The sequence below is a fragment of the Microtus pennsylvanicus genome, chromosome 12 (genome assembly GCF_037038515.1).
Source record: "Microtus pennsylvanicus isolate mMicPen1 chromosome 12, mMicPen1.hap1, whole genome shotgun sequence".
In the NCBI taxonomy this organism is placed as follows: domain Eukaryota; kingdom Metazoa; phylum Chordata; class Mammalia; order Rodentia; family Cricetidae; genus Microtus; species Microtus pennsylvanicus.
The window spans coordinates 70,298,686-70,315,067 of NC_134590.1; the positions used below are offsets into that span (position 1 = coordinate 70,298,686).

The 16,382-nt window shown below is 42.1% G+C and overlaps 1 protein-coding gene across 1 annotated transcript in view; it reads left to right on the plus strand.

Moving 5' to 3' along the window:
* Abca13 (ATP binding cassette subfamily A member 13) overlaps nt 1-16,382 on the plus strand; it is a 408,645-nt gene that overhangs the window by 71,807 nt on the left and 320,456 nt on the right. The window contains exons 16-20 of the mRNA XM_075943386.1: nt 134-136; nt 1,662-1,776; nt 3,521-8,263; nt 10,877-12,736; nt 14,831-14,940. Coding sequence (XP_075799501.1) covers nt 134-136; nt 1,662-1,776; nt 3,521-8,263; nt 10,877-12,736; nt 14,831-14,940 — 6,831 coding nt within the window. The remainder of the gene's footprint in view (nt 1-133; nt 137-1,661; nt 1,777-3,520; nt 8,264-10,876; nt 12,737-14,830; nt 14,941-16,382) is intronic.

A 16,382-nucleotide genomic window follows, 5' to 3' on the forward strand; every position in this document is an offset into this window, starting at 1 on the left:
CATGAAGTGTCCTCATCACATTCTCATCTTCTCTCACTTTTTCTTCTGACCCAGGAGTAATTTACAGGTGTGTTGTTTTGTTTTCATAATGTGGGACTTTCAGTTATACTTTTTGTTCCAATTAATTCTTTAGTCTGTGAACACGCTTTATACCACGAGACTTATTAACTTTGTTTGTGTGTGTGTGTGTGTGTGTGTGTATGCATGCATGCGGTTTGTTTTAGGGTTCAGAGAATTGAGTGTGTGGTAATTGCTCCATGTGTCCAGGTAGGGAATCAGCACTGTTTTGGCGGTGGGTGGAATGACTCCTGAGCATCAGGTAGTTTCCATTGTTAGAATTAAGCAAATCCTCCATTGTTGCTGATATTTGCCTCTCTAATTATACCTCAGCATACAGCACGAATTAGCCTGTTTCTCTTTGTGCTTTGTTTTTATTTCCCATGTTTTGGAATTCTGTTGCCAAATATGTACTCGTTTGGAATCATTATGCCTTTTTGATAGCTTGGTTCCTTTAACATTGTCACCTGAATTTCATATTGTTTGATAGCTTTTTTTTTTGTTAATTGGTATTGAGGGTCCCCTATCTTTTCTTTTTCTTTTTGTCTTTGTATTTTAAGTTTCTTACATATTCGTTCTTATTTTATCTACTCTGACAAGCTTTGCCTTTTAACTGAACTGTTCAATTAATAGAAAGTGAAGTGAGCAACACAAACCATTTTGTGTGGTTCCTGTTCTTTCCCCTCCATCACATCCATTCATTTCAACCATTCATATTCTCATCATATTTCCTTCTTTGTATATCTGCAATTTTTGGTTGGGTGCCAAACACAGATTTCATCCTTATTCTGGCCTAGTTATTTTTTATTCTTACAGTTATTCTTGAAAAAATTAATATAGCTTAGTCCTTTAAGGTCCTGGTTGCCCAGCCCTCACCTTTCTCTCAGTGTGGGGATACAAACACTTGGCTTTGTGCACGCCACTGAGCTACACTCCTTGCCATAGGATTACTTAAAAGTAGGTGTGTCAAACCTTCACGAGCAGCTTGCATCTTGGGATAGCTCTGACTATAACTTAATATGTTTGTAGATGATAACATTATATTGTAATGTCCAGAGATGAACACTCCGCTTTAGCAATCCTTTCTGCTTGCTGTACTTGATAACTTATGAATTGTAGGATATTCCAATAGAGCTATGAGCAAGCTTATATTCTTGTTATTGTGTGACGACTAAATGAGTATCTTTCATGTTTTGGGGTGAAGCTTCCTAATCTTAAGCAGTATCCTTACATGCATAGTTCTTACCTGTGCGTTAGAAGGCAGATCCTCTTTGGTGAGCCCTCCCTAGCTTTCTTTCCTCCTTTTAAACTCTAAGTTTCGTCTCAACACAGTGTGTCCACTGGGCCCAGACTACCTATGGCTTTAGTGTCTCTTTAAGGCAGTGAATGTGGAGAATCACAGGTCTCCTCTTGCATGGAAGACAGAGGTGTCTTCTGTCCATTGATGTTCTGCTTTGCCCAGTGCCTTGTTGCTTCATCATGACTGGAAGCAGATATCAAACCACAAATTTCCCAACCTCCTTTGCTATTTTTTTGAACAGATTAGGTAATCTGCTCTATATTCTCTTGACCACTGTACTCAGATTGTTGATGTTTCTTTTTAGCTTTCTCTGAGAACTCACCTTGTCAGACACAAAACATGGATTGGAAAGCCATCATTGATAATTATTTCATATTTTTCAATAATGTTGTGACGTCCCCAATAACTTCCACAGCCAGGTAAGTTCTAGAATCCAGCTTCCAGGTGTTGACTATCATAAACAAATGTCAATCATAGGCTAGGCATTATTGGATGACTGTGAACTCAATTTAAACAGTGACATAGTGTTTCATATCAGGCATCTAGTGACCATTTATCTATCAACTGTGGGACCACAGGAATAGGATTTTCCTAAACAGCAGCATGAGTTATAACAGAGGACCTAAGAACAAAGCATTTACTTACAAACAGCCTGACATTGCTTGGCACTTCTACTCGGGGTCCATGATTCCAGTTGTCATAGTTGCAGAAGCTTTGGGGAGGGGCATTCTTTGGAAGGAAAATGCCTGAATATTTTCTGCTTTGCTATCTTACCACTTGTTTTGAGATGGCATTTCAGTGTAAGGTTTCAGATGCTGTGCCATGTTCGAAGCACTGATGTTTATGAACTGTGCTGAGGTTGGATGGGACAGGAACCTTACATACAACAGAGGATCTCAGAGTGCTGAGGGGACCAAACTTCCCTGGGAAGTTTGCTAAAGCTGGGAGTGTTGAACCTCGCTTCATCATGCTAAGTCCTATATCTAGGGCTCCGGTTGCGGTGCGTTTACAAATTTCACTTGAGGCTCTTTCATATATCACAGTCTGAAAGCCACTCAGCTACATCTCAGACCTAGACCTGGATTTCCTCAAACTGGGGATGCTTTCCTCGTGGGCACAGGAGGAAAGACAACAGGATGATCTCTGCAGAATCAGCCCCTGTTCATTCTGTATCCTGAAAAATCACATTTATTAACAGTTCTAGCAAGAGCAAGGAAAGCAGTCTGCATGTGCGCTAAGCACTAGTTTTCATTGTCCACCTGTGAACTCACGGGAGCTGGTGTGGAATTGTGAAAGGAAGAGGCTGGTTAGTGAATTCAGTGATGATGTAATGGATGAAAATATTAGAGATTAGGAACAACTGTTGCCATGGAAGCCGAGTTCAGCATAAGGACATATGGGCTTTGCTGCTACCATAGGTTAGCGGTGTGGCTTTGTTAATTAAATAAAATCAAAATCTTTTTTCCTAAGATCAGAGTATTGATATGTACTTCAGCACGCTGTTATAGGGATGACGTCAGACTGTAGCATGGGAGCGTGCTACAGATCCTAACGTGATGGAGATTTGTGGCAGCACTACCCCTGCCTTGGGACTTCTCCTCTGCTCGTTAAGTGTGCTCTACTCCCCATCTGCCTTCCTCACCCGCCTTATTGCAAAATACCTGATGATGGAGGACAGATTTATTTCAGCTCATGGTGTCAGGGGATTTCAGTCAGTCAGGGCGGGGCGGGCGTGATGGTGAAAGTAGCTGTTCGTGCTGGAAAGAGTGTGGGCCAGCAGGTCACACTGCAGCAGGCGAAGTTTCCGCTGCCTCCCACTACTCGATCTGTCTCTGTAGCCCGTGACCTTCGAAAGAAAATATGATAACAAATTCATCAGGCATAAATGGCAGATTTGTGCCTAACAGTCATACATGTTGATTCCCGGGGCAATGTGAGTGCATTCTTTTTGATAAGAGGAAACACAGTTTAGGTTAAGTAGATGCAACCATGTTGGGATTTCTAATATAATAGTGGATGCTCATTTTAGCTTGACATGAAGTGCAAATGTGTTCTCTAGAAAAATGTCTCAGTTTTGATCACTATAAATGATCACTGTCTTAGAAATTTGAGATATTGAGCTAGTTTTTTTCTAATAATAAAACAATTCTATCTGTATTATAGGGTCTTAAATTTCACAAAGCATCTTTTAGTGGAGGACAAGAAGCTGCACACCCTTGAAAATGGACCGATGAACATTCTTTTGTCATTTGTGGAGTTTTTGGAGGAATTGTTATTATCTGATCCTTCTGGCTCATTCACGGCTCCTGAATTCCATGATCTCACTTTGCTCCCCGAGCTTGTTCTGAATAGAAGTGTTCTGTGGAGAAATCATTTAGAAAGTTTACAGAGAGACCCACATGATGGTGATGCTCAGAAACTTCTGGAATTTGATAAACTGGTCACTGAGAAAATTCAAAGTCTTAGAGATCATTGGATGAGGAGGGAATCCAAAAATATTTTGAGATTCATAAAATTAATACTTTTTAAAATTAAACCAGAGTTGCGAGAATTCTGGCTCAATGGCATTTCACAAGAAGAAAGAGCTAAATTTGAAATCTCGTCCACACTTGGAAATTTTTCTGTTCCAGAATATGAGAAAATTTTTAGCAAAAGCTTTAATTTCTCCCAATTGTTCCATTCCGATTGGCCCCAATCACCAGCTGTGGATGCAGACTTTATACATTTAAGCCAGATTATAATACACGGTCTCTCTGAATTGAGTTTTCTGACCCAGGAACAAGTCTCAATAGCTCTGGACACCATCTATGTGCTGCAGAATGCGTCTGAGCTTTTCTCCACCCTTTCCGAACATCAAAAGCAAGAACTGGGTAACATTTTGACTCATATAAATGTCTTCAAAGACAGAGATGCAGCTCTCCTTCTTCAGACCTACTCTTCCTTTTATCAATATTTTCATAAATTCTTGAACATTCAGAAAAGAGAGTCCTTGATAATTTATCTTACTCAAATCTTTAGACACATTTTGGATCTCATAAAGCAGTATAATATCCAAAACATCAGTAAAGCACTTTTGCTTTTATCAGAGACAACAGAGGCTCTCGGGATGATACCTGAAGTATCTCACTGTCAGCAATTGCGTTCAGTTTTAAACTTGTTAGAGCTTCAGGCCCAGTCCCTGCTGTCTACAGAGGGCCGGGCACCGGGAGTGATTCACGCGAGTTTGACAGGCCTCAAGCAGCTGTTTGTGGCAGATGAAGGTTTTCGTGTTTCTCTACTTCAGTATGTCAATCAGTTCTTTAATGATTCAGCAGGGACTCTGCTGCCAAGTGAATGCTTCGTCCTGGAAAACGCAGCCATTTCTTCTGTGAATTACTCAGGAAACGAGGGAGCTTCACTCCTCTTCCCATGGACACAATTGTTTTCCAATCTCACAGTAAATGGCAGTGTGATCAGCGAATTCACGGCCATTCACTGTACCCTTTCTTGGATTCGGACATGGACTGAGATCTGGGGAACCCTTTCTCAGATACTGAAACTTGACCTGAATATTTTCACTTCTCTTCGTGTCGGCATCATTCAGCTTTTGGATGAGTTGGAAAATGGTGGGAACATTTCTCAAAACTGCCAAGGGATAGTTCCCACTTATCATACTGCTAGACTCGTATTAAATTTATTTAAAAACGTAACTCAGGAGAATGGCTTTCATGACTGGGAAGGCCTTCTGGACCTCAGAGATCTTTGGGTAGCATTAGATAATGAATTAGCTGTGGTACAATCACTTAACCTGGCTCAAGCAGAGGGCTCTTTTGTTACCATGGAAACCTCCCTGCGCCAGCTGAAGACATTTCCAATGAAAACAAACGCAAGCAGGGAGTTTTTATCTTCCCTCTTGGATGTTTTCATTGAGTTGAGCAAAGCCTCGGACTACGTGGCTAGAAATACAGACCTGATCAATAACTTTCTCTCCAATGATCTCACAGATCCTGGAGGCAAATTTGCAAGTGGCATCACTGAGCTGAGGGAAACAATATTATTTCTTAGGAATGTATCCCAGGATAGAGGTTTATTGTCATGTGCCGATATTTTCCAGAGTGTCACTGAATTGATTTCTGAAAGTAATTTATTACCTGTGAATGCTTCTAAGAAGCCAGCGCATATTCTGGCCATGTTAAGTTCCATATTTTCATCGAAGAATGCAAGTAGCAGCCTGGACGGGTGTTTAGCATGGATAGACGTCATAAACCGTCTGTGTATGATGTACAACTCAAGTTCTCTACCTGGCCATCTTCATAGCGCTTTGGGAAGCTTTAAGGATATGGAGAACAAAATGAACTCTGCACTGAAAATTTTAACTTGGGTGCTAAATAGGAAGATACCCATTTGTCCACCGAATGAGTCAAATGTAAATTGTGTGAATATTTACCTGAAAGACGTAACTGAATTTCTAAATATTATAGTTACTCCAGGCTTAGAAAAAGAGAAGGTTGCCGAGTTTGAGACTTTATTAGCGCTCTTCAATAATTCCACCAAGCCGGTAAACATGATCATCGCCAACTTAACAGAAGACTTGGAATTTGCCTCCCAGTTCGACTGGAAGCACTTCAGGGACTTAGTTCTAGCACCCACAGGAATGTCAGATGGCATTCCTGATCAGTTTCAGAATATTTGGCAGCACAGCATAGCATTGGGGAAGGAAATGCAGAAACTTTTCGAAGGTATCATTCATAGTGTCCTCGGAAGTAGTTCCTCTTCTAGCGCTGAAAGAGTGTTTAGTGTGTTCTCCGTCAGTCCAAAGGAAAGAGATATAAGCCACTTACACAATTCAGTTCACCGCTTAGCTAATTACGTTGCTCTCAACCTAACTCATTATCTTCAGAATTCATCAGAAGTAGTCCCCCATGAAATAATGAAAGCTGTGAATCTTGGCATTCAACTGACGCGGGATGTGTTCAACTCCTTAATGCCTGCTGTCCGTTTCGGTATTCCAGAAAATTCAGACCCTGCTCAGGTTTTAAAGAAAGTGGCGTCTCTCATGCATTCTCTCAAGAAGGCAGACACAGAACTCATAGTAGGGCAGCTGGGCGAAATCAGTGAAAACCTGATGAGTTTCTTTAAGAACCTCAGCAGGACAGGTGTCGACCATTTAGGGGTTAATATGGTTGTCGGCTTAATGGACAAGCTCATCGCCAGCTCCCATTCCTGGAGTGTCAACCACCTGCTGCGTCTCTCGCGTCTGCTTCCCCAGGAAGTAGTGACAGCTGTGTTGGATGTCTATTACGCTCTTCCCCATATGGCGGGGCTCCTGCAGAGGATCACAGACAAAAACATCACAGAAAGCCTCAGGGACATCTATAACTTCACACTTCTTCATGGGATAACCATGTTCAACACCACCAAGGAAGACTTTGCCGATGCGATTAAAACTCTCCTGGACACAGTTGAGTTAATGTCGGATGAGCCAGCGGTTATTTCCGAGGCTTTAATGTGCCTTCCCAGGGTTTGGTGCTCGAACCACACAACTTCCAGGCTGGAGGAAAGCCCTAAGGTAGAAGGCTGTAATGTCCAGGGGCACATGTCTCCCTCCTTATACCACATGGCGACCAGTATACTGGACCTTCTCCATCTGCCACGGCCAAGGGATTCAGAATGCATAAATGAAAACCCCGGAGAGGAAATAACCAGGAAAGTGGTCTGTGCGATGCATGATTTTGCAGACTGGAATTGGATTCTCTCAGAGCTGTTGGAGATTTTCCATGTTAGAAACGTACTTGGGAAAACCCTGCAGGGACTTTGGCATAAGGTTTTACCCTTCATGTCACCTTCTGGAAACCGAGGTAATGACAGCATCTCAGAACTCTGTCCTAGCGGGACCGTAAAGCAAGGTGCTTTGCAAATCATAAAAAACCTAAAACATGCAAATTTTACAAAATTTAAACTGCTTGAAAGCATGCTCAACAAGCTAGGCAGCTTAGACAAGATTCTTAACATTACTCAAGGCACAGAGACATCTGCTCAAAATAATGTTTCTTTAAATTTGGGGAGGATCTTCAAATTGATTTCTGCTCTTTGGAGTTTAAGAAATAGTACTCACCATCTGCTCTCACCAATCACAAACTTTCTAAACGCAAATCACACAGACAGGAGCCCAGACTCATCAGGCTTAATAAAAAATGATGAAGCAACTCACAGCTTTGAAGACCTGTGGTTTCACTTTAGACAAAGCACCATGGACCCAAGCAATAACTTCAGTCTAGGACAACTACTTTCTGATATTAACAGAAAGATCCAAGGCATAGCTCTTCAAAACACAACTGTGCAACCTCCTCAGCTTCTGGAAATCCTGGATTCACCATTGACGATGTCGGAAATTACTGAAGGTTTTCTATTTCTCCTAAAACACTGGCTCCATGAATATGAAAATGAAGATTACTTTCGGTTGGTGCAAAGACTACTCAATGCCATGGCCAGTGGGAATTCAACTGATGTAACTGTGCTGGCCAGGGATCTTACTACATATTTGGGCTATCTCAGAAACAGTATTGGAGAAGGCGATTTTGATGTCGGCGTTCTCACCCGTATGCTAAATCAGGAGCAGCTAGCTGATTTCTCAACTGTTCAGTCGCTTCTGGAAAGCATTGTGATGAATTTAGTTAGTAACTTTGCTGAGCGTTCTCAGGAATCAGCTCTGAATTTCAGCGGCACTGACCTTCACATAAGGGATTTCATTAGTCTCATCTTGAACCACACACAGTCCAAAAACGGTGGGGAAACTGCAGGAGAGGCAGAGGGTTTGCTGAAGCAGCTTCTGGAGACACTCTTCTCCTCTTTGCTAAATGGAATGCCTGAGAACAAAATATCACTTCTACTAAAAGACCTGCATAGAGATTTCATGGCTGAGATGAGGTAAGTGCATTTTTGCCCCACATAGTCATCCTGTGTACCTCCCAGCGGGCTTATTTTCTGGAGTAAAGAAATGCCCGTCATAGCTCCTTTACCTAAGTTTGGGACCAAAGGAATGGCCTTTGAAGTGATTTTTGTCACAATGAGTGTTTTATGACTGCGTTAAGATAACAGTTTCAATTTCCACTTAACCAGTGAACATTCAAATCTAGTCTCTGTTCATCAGTTGTATATTGTTTCTTTCAATTCAGATTATAAAGACAAGAAATTCTTTTCTGCATAGATTGAAAATTTTATTTTATTTTAATTTTTTTTTGATTTTTCGAGACAGGGTTTCTCCGTAGCTTTTGGTTCCTGTCCTGGAACTAGCTCTTGTAGACCAGGCTGGCCTCGAACTCACAGAGATCCGCCTGCCTCTGCCTCCCGAGTGCTGGGATTAAAGGCGTGCGCCACCACCGCCCGGCGAAAATTTTATTTTGAATGGATCTACATGCACACATTGGAGGGTTGCTATTTCAATTTTGGTATCACCTAACTCATCGCAAATACAAGATCAAATATTTCTTTCCAGTTAACCTAATGTTTGGATCTGGAACCATTAAGATAGTCATATTATCTCCATTCCCAATCTTCTAAAATCTCTCAATATTACCAGTGAAAGTTCTAGAGAGAAATCCCCATTTATTCTATGTCATATTAGTTGGGAGACACCCAGGGAGCAAGCAGTGCAGCCAACATGCAGCACTGGGGTTGAGTCTGTGGCTTTGGAGACTAGATAAGCACATCCAACCTCCCGGGGACAGGGTGCAGGAAGGGACAAACAGAGCAGCAGGAATGCCCCATGTGTCATGAGCTAAAGTTTGCCATCCAGAGAGGTGGTCAACAAGGGAGGCAACCTGACTAACTAGCTGCTACTGGGGTCTCTAGGGCAGGGGACCTCCGAGACTCTTACAGAGCCTTCTACCTGACTGGGGCTGTCTTGTTTAAGACAGTTTGTCCTCTGAATATCCTAAAGATAACTCATTAGGGACTTTAAACACTTGCCCACAAGCTGGGTGGTGGTAGCAACACGCCTTTAATTAAGCCCAGCACTCAGGAAACAGAGGCAGGAGGGTCTCTGTGAGTTGGAGGCCAGCCTGGTCTACAAGAGCTGGTTCCAGTATAGGCACCAAAGCTACAGAAAACCCCTGTCTTAAAAAAGAAACAAACAAGCAAAAAACCAAAACAATAAAACTTCAAAAAAAGCTCAAACAGAAAAACCTACCAACCAACTAAACAAACAACCAAATAAAAACAAAACCAATCACTTGTACAAGATCCCCTCTTAGCAAGATGTTAGTTTAGTTTTGGATTCTATGGCTGGGAGGAGTCATGTTTGTATTACAAAATGGCCACTACTTCCCATCTAATGCTTTTAAGGGAGTTTCTCCTGTAGTCCACCCAGCTCAGACACTGGGAGGAAAGGGCGTGTTGGGGTTGGCGGCCAGTCAGCCTCGTCAAGGGGACATATCACAGGCATCATAGATCGGCCAAGCAATCTGCCAGTACTTTTAAAATTCAGAACAAGATAAACAGACCTTCCTTTTCAGATGATAACTGATTACACCAAGAACCACTGTCTAGGGAGACTGTTTCTTATTGTCCTATTAATCCCGTATGTACCCCTTCTTTCTCCTAACAAGTCTGCTTCCTATTTTTATCCTGTTTGTGGCCTGATACTTTTATCCGGAGTTGATGACATGAGCATGGATGGGGATGACTGACAAATGGAAGTGTTTTTGTCTTGTAAATACACATGACGAGAGTTCTGGTGTGGAATGTAGTATATACACAACCCCAGCCTTAAAAACTTCAGGAGATCTGGGCTTGATTTTCACTCTGACCGGAGTGTGAGGCTTCCTGTAGCTCCCGTCTCGTGCCTGGCACTGTTCGTATGAACCTAGGTCTGTGAACCTGGTGAGACTATAGCAGAATCTCATTCGAGTTTCAAATGTTGTTTTCTTAAAGTTGAGAAACTCAGAATGTATTCTTTGGTCCACTAAGATTTTTGTCCTTTGCGAATGGCCTTCTTTTTTTTCTTTAAGTTCTCTTTAGGTTTTGGGGGTTCCCACAGTTTGTCTGTGATAATTGTTGACAATTTTTTTATATTCTTGATGCTAGTTATTTATTAGTTAAATGATATATATATATATTTTAATTATCTAATTGTTTCCTCTTCTTTATGGCTTTTATTGTTAGAAGAGCATTATAAAATTTAATGTAGCCAATTTATCAATATTGTCCTTATTGTAAGGCTTAATAATCTTATTTTAGAAGTAAACGCAGAACCATTTTATAGTCTTTCTAGATCTCTTTTCTAAAAGCAAAAAGCAAGACTTTTCAGATTGTTGAGTTCAAAGAATAGTCACAATAGTGCTTATGGAATTCCTTTCCTGCTTTCCGCTATTTGATAGCAAGGTGTCAGGCTTCTTCTGGAGCTATTTTAGAGTCTTAACTCTTCACTCAATATCATCAGTCTATGGTACTATTGTAAAACAAATAAAATAATGATATCATTTTTTAATCTTTCCATTACTGATTTACAAAATATGAAATTAAAAATACATACATTTTCAGTTTTGTCCCCAGAGATAAAATTCTTGAAATTCTGAAACTGGATCCATTCCTTACCTGGTTGAATGAGGACACGTTGATGAACATTGTCTCAAGTTTCAGGACCATGTATCGTCTGATTAAGAACTCATTTTCATTCGACAACAGGGAACTCTCTGCAGTTCTGAAAGGATCATCTCACACCCATCCAAGGGCGCCTGTGGTGAATGCTGACACTGAAGACCACTTGGACTTCTTTACCATAGTGACTCAGTTTCTCTCCCAGCTTAATAATTCTGTGGGCCTCTCCAAACTCAATCAAAATCTCAGGTCTGTTCTCCGCCTCGTGAGAGAAAGTTATGTAGAAATGGCTAATATGAAGGACATTCTCCTCCATCCACCTGCTCTGACCTGCCACTCCTCCTCCCCCACGCTCCAGCACACTGCACTTGCTAAGCTAACTGAGTTGTTTTCTGTTGTAAATAGCTCATTCGCTCTAAGAAACAGAGAAACGCTGGAATCAACTCTGAGGTTATTTGATGCCATTTCCCAAGTGGGTGCGGAAAGTCATGCCCTAGAGCAGGCTTTGGAAATTTCTAGAACTTTGGCCATGTTGGTGAATAGCACTGCTGAACTGGGTGGTCTTGCCTCATCAGTGGACTCCATGGTGAGACTTCTCAATCTAGCCAAAAAGGTTTCGAGAAAGATGGCTACAATATTGGGAGAGCTGTCCATGTCTAGTACAGAGGACTCCTGGAAAATCCTTGATACTTTGTATTCCATTGTGCTACAAAGTTCTCAAGATCACCTGAAGCAAATAATGACTTCGGAAAAAGTAGCTCCTTTCATATTTGAGAAGACAAAGGCTTTGTTGATGCCGTTTCTTGACTTGAGCTTCTCGATGATTGGAGTCACCCGTAATATGTCCCAGGACCCTGATGTTCTCAGCATGTCATCTAGTGGAGTCACCCGTAATATGTCCCAGGACCCTGATGTTCTCAGCATGTCATCTAGTGGCGTCCTTTCATACGTCAACCAATCCAAAGACTTTTCTGAGATTGGGGAAGAAATGGCTGAAAATTTAATTTCTACAAAACTCAGTTTGAGAGACTTGGAGCATCTTGTGGTGGTGATTAAAAACAGGACTCAAAATGTTTCTACGGATGCTGCTAACTTGTGGGCAGAGAGTCTAGATTGCTTAGTTCCTATAAGTAACATTACAAACCAAATGGACTTCCTGAAGCTTTATGAGCTTCATTCTACCCGTCATCCTCAGGCCCTGAGCCAGGAGAGAAGTCAGGAAGTAATCCTTTCTTTAGATAGAGTGTTAACAGAAAACAGCACAGAAAGAGAGACTCTCTTGAAAATGGTGACTGATCTCACTCTACAAGCTCTTTCGAATGGCTTAAAGGACGATAACTGGGATATTTTTAATCTTCTGTTGACATTTGCCCAGCACCCAAATGACCTTTTAAAAACCATAGAGTCAGTTGTGGAGGCCTCCAGTGGGATTCAAAGTGACTCTGGAGATGAGTTAAGCCAAGATTTATTTTCCAATTTGTCATTGATTCAGAATGCCACTCGCTATCAGCTTGCAAAAGAAGTCCTGATTGGTCTCAGCAGAATAGTCCCCTCAAGGGAAGGGCTGCCCCCAAACAACGCTCAGTGGGCACATTTCACACGCACTTTGTTTTACTCAGATGGCAACAGGTTTCCTAAGTCAGCTACTGGTCAGAATGTTACATCAGCAAAGAATGGAGGGACCAAAGAAGAAACGATGGCAATTCCCCATGGCTACGAATCAATGTCATACTTCCAGAAATTCCTGAAGGCATTATTTGCAGTGATTGAACACTGGCAGAGAGTCCCTCAAGCCCATCAAAGGTATTCTAATTTCCTATTTTACTTAATTTATTCCTTATTGTAAAAATCAAGAAGGATTCACATCAAACCAGGGTAAGCAGATTTTCTCAACTTCAACTTCCATCACACTCTGAAGCCAGCATCCATCCACACAGAATGGTCCAAGTCAACAATTTCTTGTCCCATTTACCTCATTATTTGGCATCCAAGTATGATTTGGATTCTTTTTTTTTTTTAATTTCAAAAGCAAAAGCTTTGTCCTGGATCCAGTTGTTTTAGGACTGGATATGTTCATAGTATTTGGGAGGCCAGATTGACCAGTGCATTTATGCATGTACACAGTTTCTGATGTGTGCCTCACTAATATGTATAGTCATCACATGCCCATAAAATAACATAATGAATTGGAAAACAGTGATGAGTCAGGTGTGGCAGCGCACACCTATAATCACAGCAGCCTGGGTACCACTATTGGGCATGTAGTCATGAAGGTGAACCATCCAGTTCATTCCCAAGATGGTGCTTGCATTTGTAACTAACCATAGGATAAAAATAGGTAGTTAAGGACTCCTGACCTCCTGAAACTCAGCTGTAAATCATGATTTACCTCTAACCTTCCCATTCCCAAATTCTACGTCAACAGACTGTATTGAACTCATAATCCTGCCCCAGCCTCCAAAGTGCTAGGATCACAGGTGTGTGCTGCCAGTCCCTGCTGGAAACTTGTTCTTCAGAGTTCCAGAGTCACCAAATACAGTTCTGGCATTAGCTTGTTGCTTTGGGCTGGAGGGTTTGTGCCTTTAGATGTACATGACCCCAGGGTGCTGCCGCTGCATCAGCTGTGACTCCTGGATGTGGCAAGGCTGGCTGTCCTGTGATCCTTGCCTGTTCACTTTTCTCTTAGCTTCATGTGGTAACTTAGAGATGTCACATAAATATTTTCTAATTTACCACCAGACAGGCTGACCTACTTCCTGTCAGTTCTGTTGCCACGGAACTGTACTCTGAACGTGATCTTTTTTTATGGCTTGGAAAGATATCCTCACTTGGTGGAACAGATGTCTCATTATTTCAAATTTTAAATGCTGACTTCCAAAGCCTCCTGTTTTATCTCCTCATTGTCTTTGATCCTTAAACTATGGTGCTTGAGTGTAGTGTTCTGCTTGGGATTTGCCTCCAAACTGGAGGTAATCCTGGCCACTCCGTTCTCTAATCTCAGCTTTCACCTGAGATTTTCAGTTCTCCACAGATAAAACTCCCACCACACATCTAGATACCTTCTTTTTTCTTTCTTCCTCCCCCTCATTTTTACACAGGCTTTTGCTACACAGCCCCATCTTGCTAGCCTTGATCTTGAGAGCCAATCTTTTGAGTGCTGAGATTGTAGGCATGCACCTCAACATACATATGACCCCTCATGTTTAAAAATTACTATTTTAATTTTGGTTGAGCTATATTTATGGGGAACAAAGTAATGCTTTGATACATGTATTACGTATAAACAATCACAATCTAGAGTTCAAACATTGAAACATAGTTTCTCTAGCTATTTGGAGATTTAAAAGGTGTTACCATTAACTGTATCCATCTCACTGTGCTGTAGAACACAACACTGTTTGCTCCTAACTGGGACTCTCTCCTCTCCCTAATCACTGTAGCCTATAGAAGCCTGTGTTCTGCTCTCAACTTCTATGAGATCAACTTTTTTAGGTTCCACATGAATGATGACATATGATCTATGCTGTTTTGTTCCTGACTCATTTCACTTAACACTACCACCTCAATCTGCTACGCTGTTACTAAGAGCAGGCTTTGTCCTTTCAATGGCTGTCATCATATTCTCACCCCTTCAGTGTCCAACTCTTGCATCTCAAGAGAATGGAGCAAGAAGAGAAAGCAGACATCAGGTTTATAAGGAGCAGTAATCAGACTGCCGTAGAAAGCAGAAAGGTTTCTAGAGGTCCAGCCTAGTGGCCTGCATGACTCTTTTGTTTGTGCAAAATAAACACAGTAGAGTGAGGAGACAGTTCTTACACATGACTTAACCTTCTATGCAGCAGCCATGCTCAGAGGTTACACATCTATCCATTAACACCATGATCTGTTTTCCCTAAGTGTTTTTGAGATGTGTCAAGTTTTCCGGCAGCTGGAGAAGCCCTCGGAAGCTGTGGAGATGCAGCACAGAGTGGAGAGGATGGCTCTGCGTGTGCTCATCATCTTTGCAGGTGGGATGCTTATGTAAGAAGCACTTCTAATTGCCCTGTCCCAGTTAGCACAGCTTGACTGTCAGAGAGATGCATAGATCGACTCCGAGTTTCTTTTAAAACAAAGCATAGGTTTCTTAGCCTAGCGATTAGGTCCATGGAGGTCTGGCTCACCCTTCCCAACCTCAGTGGCCCTGCTGTAGCCAGGCTGCATAGCCCTTCCAAACCTCCACTTGCCTTTCTGGTCCTCAGCTTCCCAAATGCTGGGATCACAGTTTTATAACATGATATTCAGCCTGTGTGTACTGTTGTGAACATGCTTTCCCTGACTGTAAAGGCTGTGTAAATAGAACCTGAAATGCTGGTCAGGTTCTTTTATTGAATGAGTGAGTGCCTGAATAGAAGCCAGGAGCCCCCAGACACTCGTGTTGCCTGTCATGGAACTCCTAAGTGTGCAAGCTGTTTGTGTGGGGTGTTGTTGTCCCGGATCCTCCTAAGCATTCAGTCTGGGTGGTAATACTTAGCTTAAGCAACACTGGAAGGGACTTCTGCATACTTTGGGCTCTTATTTGGTGCAAGTGAACAGGCTGTGAGGTTGGGGAGGACATCCCAAAGAGGAGTCTAGTTTGCCCTAGAAGGGGAATAAGAATACACACAGAAGTCTCTGATCAGAGAGGAAGGGTCACTAGCCTCAGAGTGGATTCGCTGGACTGTGTAAGTGGCCATGGCTGGGATCCAGATGTGTGGAAGAGCATCTGTCTGCAAGTGTAAGGAGGAAGAAGTGAGACTCAGGCAGGAACTAGCCCTCTAATATTTTGTTTTAAAAATGCAAACTCATAAAGCAATGTGATTGTTAATACTGATCAGTGGTGTTGGCTGGAGGAGGGTATTGTGGGTGAGGATGGAGGGTAGATGAGAGTAGACCACGGGGAATAAACCCAAGTGGAGGCGTGCCAGCTGAAGGGATGTGTCTGTGTGCTAACTGACATGACACCTAGAGTCTGGAAGAATCTTGACATAGGCATGGTATTCAACTGATGTTTATAAAAGGACTGAGTGGATTGTTGAGTGAGTCCAGGCTGTGGGATGGGCACACTGGGGCCTGCCTTCTTCACTTGTAAGTAAAGTTAACACAGCTCTATGTGCCAGAAGGCATCGCTGGGCAGTGTAGCTGGAAGTTTCTCTCCCACTCGCCAGTTCCTGAATAGGCACTCAGAGGCTTAATATTAATTACTCAGGCTTGTTATTAACTGGCTCTTACAACTTAAACTAACCCATTTCTGTTATTCTATGTATTGCCACGTGGCCATGGTATTACCTCACATCTTGCTTCTCTGGAGGCTGCTAGAGTCTCCCTGACTTTGCCTTTTTCCCCTGCTTAGATTCCCCACCTGCCTTTTCTGCCTCAAATTAGCTTCTTTATTAACCAGTGGTAATAAAATATATGTACAGCATACAGAAGG